The sequence below is a fragment of the Heptranchias perlo genome, chromosome 8 (genome assembly GCF_035084215.1).
Source record: "Heptranchias perlo isolate sHepPer1 chromosome 8, sHepPer1.hap1, whole genome shotgun sequence".
NCBI classification, from domain to species: Eukaryota; Metazoa; Chordata; class Chondrichthyes; order Hexanchiformes; family Hexanchidae; genus Heptranchias; species Heptranchias perlo.
In genome coordinates, this window is record NC_090332.1 from 23,713,014 (window position 1) to 23,733,383 (window position 20,370).

The 20,370-nt window shown below is 42.5% G+C and overlaps 1 protein-coding gene and 1 long non-coding RNA gene across 6 annotated transcripts in view; one reads left to right on the plus strand and one right to left on the minus strand.

Moving 5' to 3' along the window:
- Nucleotides 1-20,370, plus strand: part of thada (THADA armadillo repeat containing) — a 307,554-nt gene that overhangs the window by 74,374 nt on the left and 212,810 nt on the right. Inside the window, exons 22-24 of the mRNA XM_067988802.1 lie at nucleotides 4,617-4,749; nucleotides 7,827-7,949; nucleotides 17,993-18,115. Of these exons, the coding sequence (XP_067844903.1) occupies nucleotides 4,617-4,749; nucleotides 7,827-7,949; nucleotides 17,993-18,115 (379 nt within the window). The remainder of the gene's footprint in view (nucleotides 1-4,616; nucleotides 4,750-7,826; nucleotides 7,950-17,992; nucleotides 18,116-20,370) is intronic.
- The window catches only part of LOC137324484 (uncharacterized), a 45,525-nt gene continuing 27,523 nt past the window's right edge, over nucleotides 2,369-20,370 (minus strand). For 2 of the 5 annotated variants that reach the window (XR_010963628.1, XR_010963631.1), the window contains exons 3-5: nucleotides 7,817-8,026; nucleotides 4,045-4,133; nucleotides 2,369-3,934 (exon numbers count right to left, since the gene is read on the minus strand). This is a non-coding gene — a long non-coding RNA (uncharacterized lncRNA). Of the gene's footprint in view, nucleotides 3,935-4,044; nucleotides 4,134-7,816; nucleotides 8,391-20,370 lie in introns of all 5 variants that reach the window. The other 3 variants (XR_010963627.1, XR_010963630.1, XR_010963629.1) reach the window with 2 other exon arrangements.

A 20,370-nucleotide genomic window follows, 5' to 3' on the forward strand; every position in this document is an offset into this window, starting at 1 on the left:
AGAAGACTGCTAATGTTGATCTTTCTTGGCTGTACTCAGTACTTTTCTTTAATAAATCAGTTTTCCTGTAAATTCTTATTCCCATTCTCTTTCTTTTTTCCCTCCAAGTATTTTTTTTAGGGGAGTAAGGCTACTACTGAAGCTACGATGCTGCAGTTTTGGATAAAATGTTTTTGTGTGATCCGGCATTGTTCAGTAGAGGCTTACAGCCACAGTGTGGTTTTAAGACAGGGAGGTTCTGCACAGATACTATTTTTTTTACTTCCTGCCTACGAGAAAGAACTTCAACAATCTACATTAGTTCCTCGTTGGTCTGAATAAAGACATTTGATCCTCAAACAACCACAGTCGTGGGCTGTCATCCATGTTCTTCTGGATGAATTTCTAATAATCGTTCTGGACTTTTGTGAAGTTGAAAGAACTCAGATGTGGCTGCATGATCAGGAGTCTGCCCCATCCATCAGGGGTTTGGTTACTATTTTTAAACACATGGTTCATAAGGCCTGCCAAGAATATATGCATGAAGAATCTTCTTGGTACTAAAGGCTAATTGATGCCTAGATTCAGTCCTGCTTCCTGCTGCTTAATGATATAATATATAATGGTCACTGCTCACATTGAGAAGGGATTTCAGCATGTGCTGTGATGGCTGCAGCTGTCAGTGGAAAATTGTGGAATTATCATCTTCCCCCCCCCCCCCGCCCTTCCCCTCCCTGTTAAAGTGCATTTCTAAAAGACTGCTCATCTGGGAGGGAAGTCACATCACACTCTTCCTAATCAGAAGCGGGGTGGGAGGATGCTCATGTGGAGCATAAGTGCCGACATAGACCAGTTGGGCCGAATGGACTATTTCTGTGCTGTAAATTCCATGTAATCATGAAGGATCACCAAGGAATATAGAACTTCCTCACTTAGGAATTGTAACACAACTGGTGCCAGGTTAGTAGCAAGGACAGGCTGCAGAATTTCACTAACTGTTGAAAGTTGCTTGATCCTATTCTTCATCTCTTCGTCTTGTATGCAAATAATGCACTCTGCCTTCCTACTTGCAAGACATCATTCCTGCTGGAAACCTTCAAGCTGGTGTGCATTACTTTATTCTCATATAATCAGGTATAACTTTATAACATATTGTCTCATTCTCATAAGCTCAGGCTAAATATTCATAAGTGAACAACTCTGGCAGAGCAACCTTGGGTTGTTGGATCAAATGACTAGCAGGCCTGACCACTGACTGTCCAGTTGCTTTTCATTAGGGTTGTGTACAGTTTAAGTATCTTTAACATCATTGAGAGAGCTTGAAGGGTCGACATGGTTAAGGAAAAAATGAAGCTTGGTGGAGGATTAGTGAAAGATAACACTCTGGGTGCAGCTGGTACATAAGAACATAAGAAGTAGGAGTAGGCCACATGGCCCCTCGAGCCTGCTCCGCCATTCAATCTGATCATGGCTGATCTTCGACCTCAACTCCACTTTCCTGCCAAAACCCTTGATTCCCCTAGAGTCCAGAAATCTGTCTACCTCAGCCTTGAATATATTCAACGACTGAGCATCCACAGCCTTCTGGGGTAGAGAATTCCAAAGATTCACATCCCTCCGAGAAGAAATTCCTCCTCATCTCAGTCTTAAATGGCTGACCCCCTTATCCTGCGACTATGCTCCCGAGTTCTAGACTCTCCATCCATGGGAAACTATCTCTCAGCATCGACGCTGACAAGCCCCCTCATAATCTTATATGTTTCAATGAGATCACCTCTCATTCTTCTAAACTCCAGAGAGTATAGGCCCATTCTACTCAACCTCGCCTCATAGGACAACCTTCTTATCCCAGGAATTAATCTAGTGAACCTTCGCTGCACCACCTCTGAGGCAAGTATATCCTTCCTTAGATAAGGAGATCAAAACTGTACACAGTACTGCAGGTGAGGGCTCACCAAAGCCCTGTACAATTGTAGTAAGACTTCCTTACTCCAATCCCCTTGCAATAAAGGCCAATGGTAGAGGTACCTGCTGGAGCACAGATGGCTTCTGCCCTCCAAAAAAAAACGACAGTAGGCAAAGTAAAGATATTTTTGGGCATATAAAGTAAGCAGGACTGTAGCACAGCAAATTGGAACAACAGGGCTTTCAGCTGATAACCAGTCACCATAGTCCTGAAAGAAATAAGCAAACATTTGAGATTTCTTCTGTATGCTATGAGGGGGTTGACTTTTATGTGGTTCCTCAGATTTTTTCAATATTCTATCAGAACATTGACGCTGACAGTGGCATCCGAGGTTCACCTAATAGAACTCCACTCTGTATAATTACAAGTTTGAGATAAAGCAGTATGTAATGAGAAAGATTATAACTTTTTATACTCCCTTTACTTATATATGTTACTTATACATCAAATAAATGGGTACCAACAAGCTTAGACATGACTATTAAAAGTAAAATGTTGACATTTCCCCAGGGGATGGTGAATGACAGAAAACATATGTCACTGAAACTGCCCTTCACTGTCCAAATAACCCATTTAACCGCAGGCAAATAATTGCTGTATTTTGCTTGGTTGGCAAGACCTAGTCATTTTTCATCAAAGTACATGATGAACATGAGTGAGCTTGCATTTCCAGGTGAAACTTTTTTTTAAAGCCAAAACCTTTGAGGAAAAATATAACTCAATAGCAATAAAACAACTGTATTTTTCATGTGAGTGTTATTTCTGCTCAGTTTTCTGGTCAGTTGTAAGCAAACAGGTAAAAATGTATAGAGCTCCCTCTCCTTTAACTCACTTCTTAAAATCCACCTCTTTGACCAGGCTTTTGGTCACCCCTACTAATAATGTCTTCTTTGGCTAGGTGTCCATTTTATTGACTATGCTTTTGTGAAGTACCTTGGAACATCTTTCTACATTAAAGGCTCTATATAAATGCAAGTTGTTGCTGTCCTTTTTACTGTGCCAGTGTGTGTGACTAGTCAGAATCGTCAGTAGCCACAAGTTTATGTGGAGCTAAACTTTGACCCACTATATTTAAAAGTGCTAGTGGTTATGAAAGATTAAATATGAATTAATACTCAATAATTTAGATCTAATCATTTAAAATAAAAAAAAAACAAGATGTCAAAGCCCAAGCTACCAGTTACCAAGAAGCCAAATGAGTGATATTCTCCAGTAATATGCTGGAGAATATTGCCCTACAGCGATACTCTCCAGTAATATGCTGGAGAATATTGCCCTGCAGCAATATTCTCCAGCATCACCCATCGTATCCTGGCAGGAAGAAAACCTGCTGCTATGTCTCTGCTAGTGCTTGTCTGAGAAAAGGTGTGTGGGGACGTCCTGGTCTCAGCCTGATATTTGTCCCTATTGACGTGGCTGCGATTGGAAGTTTTCTGTTTGAAGAATTTCTGATGAAGCATACTGGTACTTTTTGTTGGGCACTGTTTCACACAGGAAAGGGGTATGGAAATGGGTTCTCTGTTGCTATGGATCAGAAATTTGGATACAGTACATTGACTTCTTACCGTTGTTGCTTAATGTTAGATATTCTCTTCTTGACTAATTCTGGTGCCGTAGAATATTGTGAACAATCAAGAAGGAAGGTAAAGAAAGGAAATGAGATTGGAGTTTATTTGATTTTTTTGATATGTATATTCCAGGACAGTATCTGCAGGGGAGAATGTCTTTCATTCCAAAAATCTCATCAGATGACTTTTGGACATTCTTTAAGGGTTATGATTGTCTTCCATTCATCAGTCATTGGGAATCCACAGCTAAAAGTACGAAAAGTACTATGAAGGAATGGCAGTATATGTCCAAATTAGGATGCTGTGTGACTTCGAGGGAAACTTGGAGATGATGGTGTACCCACAACATTGTTGATGTCCTTCTTGGTGGTAGAGGTCGCAGGGTGGGGGGTCCTGTCAAAATAACCAGGCTGCAGTGCATCTGGAAAGTAATGCAGAAGAGCTTTCCAGATCTGAACTTTCTTCAGAAAGTAGTTTCAATTTTTTTTAAAGGACAGTTATTACTTTTAGCAGTTTAAGTCTAAAACTTACCAAAATATTTTTTTTCTGTTGACTTATGATGGTCTGAGTCATTTCTACATCAGGCAATTCAAAGTTGATACTACTAAAAACAGAAAACACTGGAAATACACAAGTCAGAGAAAAGACAGGTTTTATGTTTCGAGTGTTGCTGCTAAAACTTCTTCCCAACATTTTTGTATTTATGGCTAGACAGCAGTTCCCATAAACAGACTTTGGCCTAGAAATTCGATTGCTCCGTGGCCATTTTTTGGCCGCCTAAACCCCCAATATGGCGGCAGGAAATGACACTCGTTTTGAGCTGGAAGTGCACCGCCCACCATATTGGACCGGGCTTCTCCTTGGGCGTCCAAAGTGTACGCCAAAACTATTGAAAACACTGAATAACTTATTCAAATTAGGGTCTTAATATAGTATAGGCTGTACCATCCTGGTCTGCCAATTAAAGATGATAGAATGGATGTAAGGATGATTTTGAGGTGAGGGGGAGAGGGGTGGGGTGGGGAGGGGTGGGGAGGGGAGGGGGGAGTAATAGCAACCAAAACTGAATGTGCTAAAGCTGTTGCCTTTTCCCCTATTTCTAGATGTAATAATAAGGATCTGCAGCAATTACCTCAGTGGTGGCTAGAAGAAGTTCTACAGGAAATTAAATCCAGTGTCCCTGCTTCCAAACTGTGTGCTACTCGACGCAGCGCTGGAATCCCATTTTATATTCAGGTATGGGGGGATTTGTTGAGGTGATGCTCTTATTCACATCTTTTTAATCTGTTGCCTTCTATGAGTCAGTGCAGGATTTCTGTTGTGTGAGGTGCACTGAGAGACCACTCCTTATCATTGGAGGCGTGAGGATCTGAATTCTTTTTATTGTAAAGTAATACCATAGGACAAAATAGCTAACCTCTAAGCTTCGTTAAATTCACTTATGCTACATAAATTTATACTGCTCTGTTATGAAAATGTAGATGGTAATAGATCAATGGCCCTCGTAATGTATTCTTTACACTTCTGCTTTGGCTTAGGCTCAAACACACAAACTCGCCAATTATATGTTTACATTTCTCAACAAAGCAAGAGGAATGTGGGAGGAATTAATTACTCACTCCTTAGGGATGCTGAGCTGTGTTAGGTCAATTTCAGGCTGTTTCATAAAGTAGTATTTTGCTTTGGTAAATGTAGCGAAGTCTGCAGCTTATTTTTCTAACTTTATACTAAGAATGGCAGATAAATGTGCACAGAGGAAGGAGGCAGAACTAAATGGTAGGGGGAAACCAAGCCTTGTTAAATCAAGATGTGGAGATGCCGGTGATGGACTGGGGTTAACAATTGTAAACAATTTTACAACACCAAGTTATAGTCCAACGATTTTATTTTCAATCCCACAAGCTTTCGGGGGCTTTCCCCTTCCTCAGGCGGTGTGGAAGTGACAATTTCGAATCCTTCGCATTTTAAGATCACATAACAAAGCCTGGTGATTACTGCCCGTTGCCAAGGCAATCACAGTGAGCAGACAGAAAGGTGTCATCTAAAAGGCCACTGAATATACAACCCCCCCCAGAAAAAGAAAAAAAAAGAGAGAGAGAGATAAGGAAGACAGTCAATGACCCGTTATATTAAAAACAGATAACATTTGTTCGCTGGTGGGGTTACGTGTAGTGTGACATGAACCCAAGATCCCGGTTGAGGCCGTCCTCATGGGTGCGGAACTTGGCTATTAATTTCTGCTCGACGATTTTGCGTTGTCGTGTGTCTCGAAGGCCGCCTTGGAGTATGTTTACCCGAAGGTCGGTGGCTGAATGTCCATGACTGCTGAAGTGTTCCCCGACAGGGAGAGAACCCTCCTGTTTGGCGATTGTTGCGCGGTGTCCGTTCATCCGTTGTCGCAGCGTCTGCATGGTCTCGCCAATGTACCATGCTCTGGGGCATCCTTTCCTGCAACGTATGAGGTAGACAACGTTGGCCGAGTCACAGGAGTATGAACCGTGCACCTGGTGGGTGGTGTCCTCTCGTGTGATGGTGGTATCTGTATCGATGATCTGGCATGTCTTGCAGAGGTTACCGTGGCAGGGTATGCCAACACCAACAACAGCCAATCTCCAGACGCCATCCGACAACTCATCCGCTTCATCCTGGATCACAATGTCTTCACCTTCAATAACCAGTTCTTTACCCAAACACACGGAACAGCCATGGGGACCAAATTCGCACCCCAATACGCCAACATTTTCATGCACAAGTTCGAGCAGGACTTCTTCACTGCACAGGACCTCCAACCAACACTATACACCAGATACATCGACGACATTTTCTTTCTATGGACCCACGGTGAGGAATTACTAAAGAGACTACACGATAACATCAACAAGTTCCATCCCACCATCAAGCTCACCATGGACTACTCCTCAGAATCAGTTTCTTTCTTGGACACACGAATCTCCATCAAAGACGGGCACCTCAGCACCTCACTCTACCGCAAGCCCACGGACAATCTCACAATGCTCCACTTTTCCAGCTTCCACCCTAACCACGTCAAAGAGGCCATCCCCTATGGACAGGCCCTGCGAATACACAGGGTCTGCTCAGACGAGGAGGAACGCGATGGACACCTACAGACGCTGAAAGACGCCCTAGTAAGAACGGGATATGACGCTCGACTCATCGATCGACAGTTCCGACGGGCCACAGCGAAAAATCGCGTAGACCTCCTCAGAAGACTAACACGGGACGCAACCAACAGAGTACCCTTCATCGTCCAGTACTTCCCCGGAGCGGAGAAACTACGTCATGTTCTCCGCAGCCTTCAACATGTCATCAATGATGACGAACACCTCGCTATGGCCATCCCCACACCTCCACTACTCGCCTTTAAACAGCCACCCAACCTCAAACAAACCATCGTTCGCAGCAAATTACCCAGCCTTCAGGAGAACAGCGTCCACGACACCACACAACCCTGCCACGGTAACCTCTGCAAGACATGCCAGATCATCGATACAGATACCACCATCACACGAGAGGACACCACCCACCAGGTGCACGGTTCATACTCCTGTGACTCGGCCAACGTTGTCTACCTCATACGTTGCAGGAAAGGATGCCCCAGAGCATGGTACATTGGCGAGACCATGCAGACGCTGCGACAACGGATGAACGGACACCGCGCAACAATCGCCAAACAGGAGGGTTCTCTCCCTGTCGGGGAACACTTCAGCAGTCATGGACATTCAGCCACCGACCTTCGGGTAAACATACTCCAAGGCGGCCTTCGAGACACACGACAACGCAAAATCGTCGAGCAGAAATTAATAGCCAAGTTCCGCACCCATGAGGATGGCCTCAACCGGGATCTTGGGTTCATGTCACACTACACGTAACCCCACCAGCGAACAAATGTTATCTGTTTTTAATATAACGGGTCATTGACTGTCTTCCTTCTCTCTCTCTCTTTTTTGGGGGGTTGTATATTCAGTGGCCTTTTAGATGACACCTTTCTGTCTGCTCACTGTGATTGCCTTGGCAACGGGCAGTAATCACCAGGCATTGTTATGTGATCTTAAAATGCGAAGGATTCGAAATTGTCATTTCCACACCGCCTGAGGAAGGGGAAAGCCCCCGAAAGCTTGTGGGATTAAAAATAAAATCGTTGGACTATAACTTGGTGTTGTAAAATTGTTAAATCAAATATAACTTAAGGAAAGAAAACATCCAGTTCAAGGGTATAAGGATAGAGGGGTATTTAAAATTGGGCTGTATGTTAAACTAAGGGTTGATGCATTTTATATCTTACCCCTCTGTAGGCCTTGGTGTCTTCTGAACCTAAGGGCTCCAACTTGGGTCTTCTGAAGCTGACGATGAACGAACTGATCTCACTTGCCATACCATTAGCCACGTGCCAAGATGATCACACCACCATTCCACAGGTAGCAAAGAGACGAGAGTTGTAGGCTGTGCCTTTCAGATTGTAATGCTTAAAGCAGTAGTTGCAGCACTTCTGGAACTGATTGGATTGAGTTCCAGTTTATTCAGCAAGGTAACAATTAACCCAAAGCACAAGCAATTTAAAGATGGATCCTATTTACAGGTTCCATTGGCTGCAGATTTATTTAACTTGTCTTGTGAGCTTCAGGAGCAAAATATCTCGCTTACAATTCAAATATCTGAATATTTTCGGTTTGAATCACATTCAGCTTCTCCTGATATTTTTATAACAAAATATCTTTTTTGCAATGTGCTAGGGTAGATGCAGTTTGCTTCTTTTCATCATCATGCTGCAGGTCATTGTATACGGTGCTTTTTGGTTCATTAGAGCACCTGGATGTAACCTAACTTCACTCAAATTTATTTGCATTGCTGTCAGGCAGCTGTGTGTGCAGAAAAGGATATACTGTCAAATATTAACTACACATTAACGTATTAAATGTTACTACACAAGTGACATTTTGGATTATATTTTAACAGTGAAACTCGTTAGCAATGTACTCTAAATTGTCCCTATTACTGAGTTATTTCATATAAGTAGGTATTCTGTAATGCAATAGAAAAATTACTGAATTACCAATATTTAAAATAACTGCAAAAACATTTCTCACCCCGATAGTATTATTCTCATTCCCCGGCACAGATGAAAATCGATACAATTGCTTTGCTTTGTGCTCTGGAGCAGATTTTGATATTTCAGCTTGCGAGCATGCATTCCTTGCATCCCTTGATGGCGTCTCTTTTCAAAAAACAACCCAGCACCCTCGTGAAATTTGCTGACACTATCCACCACTGTCTTCCTAGGCAGTGTGTTCCCAGACCCTTTTCTTGTTTGCAGCAATCTACTACCATTTATTCCCACTGCTAGTTCCCTTTTCCCAGTCTCATCACCTTGCATGTATCCAATTAAATGATGTCTGCCACTTGTCACCCCAATTTTCCAATCTATTCAGATCCCTTTGGATTTGGTTTGATGTCCCCTGTTATTACCAGTCCTGTTTCCCCTCCATCTTTCTCCCTTTTTGTATTAGCTTTGTTTCTATCCTCATTTCCAAGTCATTTATGTACAAAGTAAGCAGCAATAGCCCTAACACTGACCTCCGAGGCTGGCTGCTGATCATTTTACTTTCAAATTCAGCTACCCGTTGCTTCGTATGACAACCAATTCCTGATCCACTCTAGAAACTTGCCCTCTCCCCATTCTGTACCTTCTGATTTTGTGGATCAGTTTCCTGTGCAGTACTGTGTCCGATACAGTCCGGCGGTTTTTAAAAGAAAAAATCTTGTGCACAGATTAAAGCTGACTTTCAACACAAGTGTATCACATTTTGTGCCAACTGAACCCAAGAGAAATTGCTTTTCCGATCCGAGTTACTAACATGGCTGCTCTGGGTGCTGAATACTGGGCAGACACGGAAGTGAAGATTACTGTGACAAAAACAGAAAAAAAGTGTGAGGTGGTGCAATTTGGTTAAAAAAAAATAACTGCAGTAATTACACTCTGAATGGAAGCAGGCTCTGTGCCTACAGAGTAGGCCTACTAAAGAGCAGAGGGACTTGGGGGTACAGGTTCACAGGACATACTGGTTGCACCTCAGGTTGATAAGGCTGTGAAAAAAACTAATAGAATTCTAAGTTTAATTTCGAGAGGTATAGAATGTAAAAGCCAAGGGGTAATGATGAGCCTATATAAAAGCTTAATAAGATCTCAGTTTTTTTTTATTCGCTCATGGGATGTGGGCGTCGCAGGCGAGGCCAGCATTTATTGCCCCATCTCTAATTGCCTTTGAGAAGGTGGTGGTGAGCCGCCGCCTTGAACCGCTGCAGTCCGTGTGGTGAAGGTTCTCCCACAGTGCTGTTAGGTAGGGAGTTCCAGGATTTTGACCCAGCGACGATGAAGGAACGGCGATATGTTTCCAAGTTGAGATGGTGTGTGACTTGGAGGAGAACATGCAGGTGGTGTTGTTCCCACGTGCGTGCTGCCCTTGGCCCTCTAGTTGGTCGAGGTCGCGGGTTTGGGAGGTGCTGTCGAAGAAGCCTTGGCGAATTGCTGCAGTGCATCCTGTGGATAGTACGCACTGCAGCTACAGTGCGCCGGTGGTGAAGGGAGTGAATATTTAGGGTGGTGGATGGGGTGCCAATCTAGCGGGCTGCTTTGTCCTGGATGGTGTCGAGCTTCTTAAGTGTTGTTGGAGCTGCACTCATCCAGGCAAGTGGAGATTATTCCATCACACTCCTGACTTGTGCCTTGTAGATGGTGGAAAGGCTTTGGGGAGTCAGGAGATGAGTCACTCGCCGCAGAATACCCAGCCTCTGACCTGTTCTTGTGGCCACAGTATTTATGTGGCTGGTCCAATTAAGTTTCTGGTCAATGGTGACCCCCCAGGATGTTGATGGTGGGGGATTCGGCGATGGTGATGCCATTGAATGTCAAGGGGAGGTGGTTAGACTCTCTCTTGTTGGAGATGGTCATTGCCTGGCACTTGTCTGGCGCGAATGTTACTTGCCACTTATGAGCCCAAACCTGGATGTTGTCCAGGTCTTGCTGCATGCGGGCTCGGACTGCTTCATTATCTGAGGGGTTGTGAATGGAACTGAACGCTGTGCAATTGTCAGCAAGCATCCCCATTTCTGACCTTATGATGGCGGGAAGGTCATTGATGAAGCAGCTGAAGATGGTTGGGCCAAGGACACTGCCCTGCGGAACTCCTGCAGCAATGTTCTGGGGCTGAGATGATTGGCCTCCGACAACCACTACCATCTTCCTTTATGCTAGGTATGACTCCAGCCACTGGACAGTTTTCCCCCTGATTCCCATTGACTTCAATTTTACTAGGGCTCCTTGGTGCCACACTCGGTCAAATGCTGCCTTGATGTCAAGGGCAGTCACTCTCACCTCACCTCTGGAATTCAGCTCTTTTGTCCATGTTTGGACCAAGGCTGTAATGAGGTCACAAGCCGAGTGGTCCTGGCGGAACCCAAACTGAGCATCGATGAGCAGGTTATTGGTGAATAAGTGCCGCTTGCTAGCACTGTCGATGACACCTTCCATCACTTTGCTGATGACTGAGAGTAGGCTGATGGGGTGGTAATTGGCCGGATTCGATTTGTCCTGTTTTTTGTGGACAGGACATTCCTGGGCAATTTTCCACATTGTCGGGTAGTTGCCAGTGTTGTAGCTGTACTGGAATTGTTTGGCTAGAGATGCAGCTAGTTCTGGAGCACAAGTCTTCAGCACTACAGCCGGGATGCTGTCGGGCCCCATAGCCTTTGATGTATCCAGTGCACTCAGCCGTTTCTTGATATCACGTGGAGTGAATCGAATTGGCTGAAGACTGGCTTCTGTGATGGTGGGGATATCGGGAGGAGGCCGAGATGGATCATCCACTCGGCACTTCTGGTTGAAGATGGTTGCAAACACTTCAGCCTTGTCTTTTGCACTCACGTGCTGGACTCTGCCATCATTGAGGATGGGGATGTTTGCAGAGCCTCCTCCTCCCGTCAGTTGTTTAATTGTGCACCACCATTCACGACTGGATGTGGCAGGACTGCAGAGCTTTGATCTGATCCGTTTGTTGTGGAATTGCTTAGCTCTGTCTATAGCATGTTGCTTCCGCTGTTTAGCATGCATGTAGACCTGTGTTATAGCTTCACCAGGTTGGCACCTCATTTTTAGGTACGCCTGGTGCTGCTCCTGGCATGCTCTTCTACACTCCTCATTGAACCAGGGTTGATCCCCTGGCTTGTTGGTAATGGTAGATTTAGGAATATGTCAGGCCATGAGGTTACAGATTGTGGTGGAATACAATTCTGCTGCTGCTGCTGATGGCCCACAGTGCCTCATGGATGCCCAGTTTTGAGCTGCTAGATCTGTTCTGAATCTATCCCATTTAGCATGGTGATAGTGCCACACAACACGTTGAATGGTGTCCTCAGTGCGAGGATGGGACTTCATCTCCACAAGGACTGTGCAGTGATCACTCCCACCAATACTGTCATGGACAGATGCATCTGCAACAGGTAGATTGGTGAACACAAGGTCAAGTAGGTTTTTCCCTCGTGTTGGTTCAATCGCCACCTGCCGCAGGCCCAGTCTGGCAGCTATGTCCTTCAGGACTCGGCCAGCTCGGTCAGGAGTGGTGCTACCGAGCCACTCTTGGTGATGGACATTGAAGTCCCCCACCCAGAGTACATTCTGTGCCCTTGCTACCCTCAGTGCTTCCTCCAAGTGGTGCTCAACATGGAGGACGACTGATTCGTCAGCTGAGGAAGGACGGTAGGTGGTAATCAGCAGGAGGTTTCCTTGCCCATGTTTGACCTGATGCCATGAGATTTCATGGGGTCCGGAGTCAATGTTGAGGACTCCCAGGGCCATTCCCTCCTGACTGTATATCACTGTACCGCCACCTCTGGTGGGTCTGTCCTGCCGGTGGGACAGGACATACCCAGGGATGGTGATGGAAGAGTCTGGGATGTTGGCTGAAAGGTATGATTCTGTGAGTATGGCTATGTCAGGCTGTTGCTTTACTAGTCTGTGAGACAGCTTTCCCAATTTTGGCACAAGTCCCCAGATGTTCGTGAGGAGGACTTTTCAGGGTCGACTGGGCTTGGTTTGCCTTTGTCGTGTCCATTAGAGTACTGTGTGCAGTATTGGGCTCCATACGATAGGAAGGATATTGAGGGTACAGTGCAGATTCAATGGGATGCTGCCTGGTATGAGGAAGTACAAATTTGAGGGAAGACTTAAAAAAAAAACTGGCTCCTTTTTTGTTAGAACAACGCAGATTACGGGGTCATATAATAGAACTGTTTAAGATTAAGAAAGGATGGGACAGGGTGAATAGTAACAGACTGTTTTCAATAGTTAAGGGGTCAAGAATGAAAAGCCATAGATATAAGATTAAATGTAAGAGATTTATAATAGAAGGCAGGAGAAACGTCTTCACATAGAGAGTTATGAATTCACTTCCAGGGTTATTGGTTGAGGCCGAAACTATGTCAACATTCAAGATTATGTTGGATAGGTGGGTGAAGGCAAAGGGGTTGAACGGATATGGGAACAGGGTGGATAAATGTGATTAGATCCATTTGCTCGCGTGGATAAATGCTGACAGGGAGTGGTTGGGCCGAATAGCCTGTTTGTGTTGTAACCTCTTATATGTTTAACTTCTTTTGTAATGGGGCAGGTTGTGCTCAAAAATACATTGTGTATTTGTGTAGCTGGTAGTGAAACTGGAGCCTGTACAGTTGTGGAGACCTTTCATGGGCCACAGTGGCCGTATAAATCTCAAGCTATTTTTAAGTGAAAAAAGTGGTGCTAGAACAGCATATGTTTGGCAGTCAGCCACCCTCCTTTATAAGAAATCAGTATTTGTATGTAATTGTGCAGTAACTGTGTAGAAAGACTGGGATGTAGTATGAGATGATAAATTTGTAGATTTGGTATTTCGTATGACATAACTGTGCCACTCCACTGGTGCATTAATGCGCTTTATTCCCCTTTTCACAGAGAGAAGAGGGCACCACCTTTTTTGTAATTAACTTAATTTATCTACATTTTGCTCCTAAAATTAAATCTGTCAATCTTTCATCCTCAACTAAAATTACCACATTTATTGGAAAAAAAAGCTCAGTTGTGCACTTGTTTCTGTCAGGGTGTATGAATGATTAAACTCTCCCGGCAGGTCACTAGGGGTATTTCCCAGTAATACTTATCCAAATTGTGAAGTGTTCTGGTTACCTTGTATAAAACAGATTTTACTTTGAGAAGTAGAACATTAGACTTTTTTTTCTTGTGGGGTGGGGGTGAGGGTGGGGGGAGGATGGGAAATGTCAAGCACCAACAGTCCTGTGTTGGAGTGTTCAGTAAAAGACGTGGACCTCATAGAGTGCTGTGTATTTGAATTAGAATCTTTATCCTTTGTCATGAGTCTGTTCTTCTTCCTTATTGGGATTCTTGACACACAGCCTGGCTGGAACTTACCCAGACTCCTCACAGATTGCAGGTCAAAGTGTTTTCTTTGAGTGGCAATTAAAGCTGCTGTGCTCTGTAATTCATTTTTAACTAATTTAGAAACAAAAATGATTTTCCAACTTCCTTCTCTTTTTTTTTCTCCATTGCTGTACTGGAGGAGCTGACTCACGCTGGGGTACAGTTCCACAGGTCCTGGCAGTGCCGTGGCACGTTGGCCATTCTATCACGCGGGAGGTTAGGTGGTGAGCAATGGCAGGCCATTTAACTGTGAGGGCCAACACAGCTGATCCTGATTCTGACCTCACCAAATTTTCACGCACACTCTTTCTACTAGAAGTCACTGGATAGTGATCAGAACTTGGAACACTGGCTGATTGCCACACTAGCCTACTTGCCTCTATTGCTTTCTGGTTGATTTGTCCTTTTTAAAAAAAATTGCTCCTTCCCTCAAAAGCATTTAATAAAATCTATACTGATTATTTAAAAATATATATATTTTTTTAAAACCAGTACTCTCTCCTTGCTTCATGAACCCGAAATTCAGTGATATCACTAACTGGCCGCAGGCTGTTGACAAAATGTTTCTGAATTCTGGCAAAAGTTAGAGATTGGGTAAATGATTTCAAAATAAAGTGATGGTAATCATGAAGCATGGGTTGAATCTTTTACAATTTATGATGTGTTTTTGTTTTGTCTAAACCTCCCTGATAAAAACAGAAGCAGAATATACTGGAAATGTACAGCTGGTCTGTTAGCATCTGTAAAGAGAAGAGACAGGCCAATGTTCCCGGTGTATTCCCTTTGTCAGAACCCAAAACGTTAGCCTGTCTCTTCTCTTTACAGATACTAAGGGAGCTGCTACATTTTTCCAGCGTTTTCCATTTTCATTTCTGATTTCCAACATCTGCAATTTTTCTTTTTCTTTTCTTGATAGTTCAGTTGGCTCATGGTCTGCCGAGTGTAGCATTGGGACATTTAGGCCAGGTTTGATCCCCAGTCCATGCTCATTTGTCTTATTTCAGCTGAGGCAGCGGGAAGGAGGTAACATTTGGCTTTAGTGTCCCTGGGTTAGGGAGGAGAAAAAAAATCAGACAGAAGTCTGACTCCTGCTCGCCATCCAGTTCCTTCTGCTGAAAAGTTCATGTGCAGATGCCAGGTGAGGTCAGAATGGGGCCCAGCTGTGATAACCCCACGGTTAAACAGCCTGCTGGCAAGCATATGTGAAACCGTATCTCCGCATGAGTTTTCGAAAAAGGGAGAAAATTGCAGGAAAACTGCATTTTTTTTTTGATTCTTGGAAGTCTCTGATGTGGTTCTGGTTTTGTAAAGACCTGGTGCTTCAAATGGTTTGGAATGTTTTAGCTATTAGTACCTGCAGTGGCTCCCATATAGCATCTCTAAGAGGAATGAACCACAACGTGCCCTTTTTAAGGATTACAATAAACAAGAGGGTCTCACTGAGAGGTTAAAACCTAGATTGCTGAATATAATTTGGGGAAAAACAATTCTAATGAAAACCTTGCTGAGTACCTTCAATTTTAGAGAATAAGGAGACCATGCAATCATGCTGACTGCAGATCTCTCCCAAAGATATGGTCTTTTATTAAAATGTATAATGTGAAACACTGATATTTTTCATTGTATATACCGTAAATGGGGTTGCTGAGCTAACAATAAGCTGTTGACATTAATTGATAAAATACTGAATACTCTGCAGATTATTTAATTTAACTTTAGATTTTTAATACCTTCAAAAATATTTTGAGATTATAAAGATGTTATTTAAAAAATGAATTGCTACGAAGAATTATAATCTCAACATTTTTGTTTTTTTCTATTTTTCATTTTTCTTTTTGGTTGTACAATGAGCGTTGATAACTTCATTGCAGGGAGCTGCCTTGGAGATGTTTTTGTGCTCAACAGTGCAAAGGATCTGAATTAAAATACACAAATTAATTGACACAGTTATTATTGAAGTACTCGAGATAACAAGCTGTTGCTCTGCTGATGTGTACCCTCTCTCAATCTGTGAAGCTCAGTAACTTCTGTCTGTTACTTTGCTCAGTTATGTCATCAAAACTCATTAAACGAAAATACTCACTCAATATATCTCAATGGAAAGTGGGGCAAGAAGATGTTAAGTTTAGTGCTTTGTAACTGACTTTTACAATTTAAACAAAATATTTTAAGAAAATCAATTGACCTAGATGAGGGGAGATAAGCTGTTAAGTGGAGTTTTTTTTTTGAAAGCGGATTCTGTGACTCCTGCTTTATTGGGCCAGAGTTTGCTGTTAAAGTAACGATGAGGCCAGTGGCGCTCGCTGTTATTTATGTGTAAATGGAACAGCAGCTTCAGGCGAGAAGCAGTAGCGCGGGTAAATGTGAATATCCAAAAGTTGCTGTCCGAGTTGCGCCGCTCCGCCGTTAGCTTCACGAAAACAGCATTTCACTGCCAGCCTCACAATTGAGATACATTGAACGACGTGAAGTTGCAGTATTTGCACGGTAGACAAGAACTAAACCTGCCGCAGATAGTTAGGACTAGTAATTAGTAGTGTATTACCCTTTTAACGACATGATTGTTCATTACTGCGAAACAACCTCTGGCACTGAAAATTAACTATTACTAGTGTGGAATCTCGTTCCTTCAGGTTTTGAATTTTTTGGGGAGATTTTGAAAATGTCAAATTTTGAATTTAAACATTTTTTTTTCTTACTTTTCCTTTCTACCTCTCTTCTCTTTCCCTTAATCCAATCTTTTTTCCCTTTCTTTATTTCTCTTTTTGTACCTGATTTGACACTGAATTCACCTCCTTTAATTCACCCTCCTTCTCAGCCCTTCCGCTGTTTATTTCCCAGTCCTTAAATCTCATTGGTTAATAAGGTGCCCTGTTCACTCAGGTTGCTGAGTTGCCCTGTTTCCCTCACTGTGCCATTATTGGCTTGCACTTTCAGCAACTTTGTGGGCAAAACTGTTTTGAGCTGAAAGGTGCAGGGGCAAGTCTAACTCACGGCGATGCCCTACTACAGCAAAATCTGGCCCAGTGTCTAGGGCTGAATGTTCTAAAGCATGAGCTGAGAAACCGAGCACAGCTGCACTTTGGTCACAGCACTCTCTGAATAAACTGAAGGATAATAAGCTAAATATAGAATTCTGTATTATTGTGAGTGAATAAGTAACAAGGCTGTAATTTACTCTGGAGAATTGGATGGCATCGGAAGCCATTGAAGTGAAGCTCAAGTGGTTTGTGGATGTCAGTTGAACCATGAGATTAAATTACAGCTTTTACACTCTTCCTTGCATGCTCTCTGTCTGTCTATCTTCTATGTGGATTTCTCTCTTTTTAATAATAACATATGCCATTGTCTCAAAATGAAAATAATGATGAGTCCAAAATTACAGTGAAGATTCTGAATTCATAACTGCAGATTATTGCCCATGATTCACAGGTGGTTACAATAAAGATATTATTTCACAGTTCTATAGTAGAATTACATAAATTAGATAAAAGCCTCGCACCTCTAGCGTACCCTAAGATTCCATCCTTGGTCCCTCCTTTTCCTCATCCGCATGCTGCTCGTCTTCAAAATTATCTTTTGCGTGGGGTCAATTTTCATATGCATGCTGCCAACCCTCTCCACCACCCCTTTCAACCCCACTGCAGACTGCTTACCTGATATCAAATTGCGGATGAGGCAGAATTTCCTCCAGTTGAACATTATGTTCTACTCTCTGGCGCTTCCTCCCTAAATTCTCCTACCTCGCTATCTTCTAACTTTTAGAAGTTTCCTTAAAACCTATTTTTTGAATTATGCTTTTGGTCATCTCTCCTACCACTGCCTAGTCTCCATTTCTCCTCTGTGAACTGTCTGGCATGTTTTGTTTGGTACAAATTCAAGAAGTTCTTCTATATTGCAACTTTTGGTGGATGGGGGGTGCAAAAAGTAGATATATTGCAGGAGAAGTTTCTTACACTTTATTCCTTATGTACATGTTTTTGTTTTTGTCAGGTGCATGCTCTGAATATCTTGAGAGCACTGTTTAGAGACACCAAATTAAGCGAAAATGTCATTCCATATGTGGCAGATGGAATACAAGCAGCCATCCTTGGCTTTACGTCTCCTGTGTGGGCAGTAAGTCATAACCTTTTAACATTCTTTGAAAGTCTGGTAACTGGATCTCTTCCGAAACTAATGTGATCAAAACCAGAAAAATAGACAATAAGTGAAACCAAAATATGCACAAAAGCACTAATGTAAAGTGTGTAGGCTCCTGGGTTATAATTGTGTTATTTCATGTAACTGCTTGTTAGGGAGGCTTGCTCTCCATCACAGTATGATGAAAATGACTGATCTATTGAGCAGAGCAACAATCCTCTTGTAAAGGACATTCCCATGATAGTGTGATGTGAATTATTGCTAAATGTACACCCATATTGTTTACACGATCCTTGGGATGTTCAATTGATACCACCAAAAATGAAATGTTACACGTGTAAAAATAACATCCATAGTCCCCTGGCAGAGACACTGCAGGACTGGTTAGCTCATAATATAGGAGCTTTACATCATAACTCCATTTAATCCTTATTTCAGCAACCTTATTAATACACAATTAAGTTTAGAATCACTAAGGATACTAAAATAGAGATTAAACAGTTCTGATGAAAAGCTCCAAAGTTCTGATTATTTAACCAGGCCATGAGTTGTAGTAAGAAGGTTTGGCTGTTTACATGATTGGGTTTTGAATCACTTGTAACAAACTCTAGCCTGGTAAATTAGTTCACCTTATTACAGATTGAATTTTAATTGACCAAAATGGTACTTGGGCAGAGACCAGGGAAATAGTTGGTTAGATTGAGCCTTTGTACTGTTCTAGTTGCAATAATATTGCTAGTGTGCACGTTTTCTCATTTGTTCCCATTTGTTTATATAAGAGTGCTTCTCAAACCTAGGAATTTAATATATATGTATGTATGTATGTAAAGAGAGTGATATCAGTGTTGAGCTGCTTCTTTTGCCTTTTGTTCTGCTGTGGGTTGGTGGTGGCTCATGTGGCAACAGTGTTGATAGCAATATGGAACTGGATATAGCAATTAGTGTTTTTAAGCATTTTACAAAATATCTTGGTATGAATAACACTGATTTTAAAATTTGATGGATTAAGTATAATTGAAAGAGTTTGTAGTTAGCTATTTTAATTAGCATACTTTGTTGGCTCTCAGCAGCCTGATGGAAAATTCACCAAAAGTTCTGCAGCACCAAGATTTATTAGATTGAAACAATGTCAAATTGCAGGTTAAGAGATGTTTTTTTAAAAAGTCTGGCGGTCCTTTTGCGGAGTGAGATATTTGCGGAAATGGCTAGGCAATACCAACCAAATCAAACAAACCTGCTCTAAAATAAATAATGATAGTTGCCAAAGCATAAAATATAATCTAGAAGTCTCCAAAAGACGTGTCTGTTGTGGATGTAATCCTTCCTTAATTTTTTTACCAAAAAGAAAACTCCCGTTTATTTCAATCTTCGATTATTGGGCTAAGGGAAAACGGCACGTTAATTGTGGTTTACATTTGGTTCACACGATTTCACTGTATAAAAACAGCATTGTATTGCATTTATTGAGTAAAGGCTAAAACTGCAGAAAATGTGTAAATTTTTTAACCACTATCATGTTGTACAATATTTTTCAATGGTCTTTACTGCAAGTTTATTTCCGAAAACATTTGTTGACTGATTTTGAGCTGGCTTCTCAGATCTGAGGCAGGACTTGTGCACACAGTTTTATTTCCAGTAAACTGAACCGGATTTTTTTTTAATATTAGCTAGCAAAACAACAGGGTGCAGCCAGAATCAACTTTACTGAAAACCAAAGTCTCACAAATTTAGCCCTGGTGGTTGTTTATAGCTGGGGGACGGACGCAGTGGGTCAGCGCATAACTATTTCACCTCTGGATTCAAATCCAGTCTCTCTCTTTCTGCCAGCTGCAAAGAGTTCTATGTGAAATGATGTTGGGTAGTCAGTCTGATTCCTAAATAGCAGGGACTTGCAGCACAAAAATATCCCTAAATTGGCAAAAATTAACACTAAAATTGGCAATCTTACATAAGCGTCGGGCTTGGCTCAGTGCTGGCATTAACGCCTCTGGTTTAGAAGATTGTAGCTTCAAATTGCATTTTAGAGACTTGAGCTCATAATCTAGGCTGACACTTCAGAGCTGTACTGAGGTAGTGCTGCACCGTCCAAGGTGCCATCTTTCGGATGAGACGTTAAATCGAGGCCCGTCTGCCCTGTCAGATGGATGTAACAGATCCCATGGCACTATTTGAAAAAGAGAAGGGAGTTCTCCTGGTCAACAGTTATTGCTCAACCAACACCCCTAAAATAG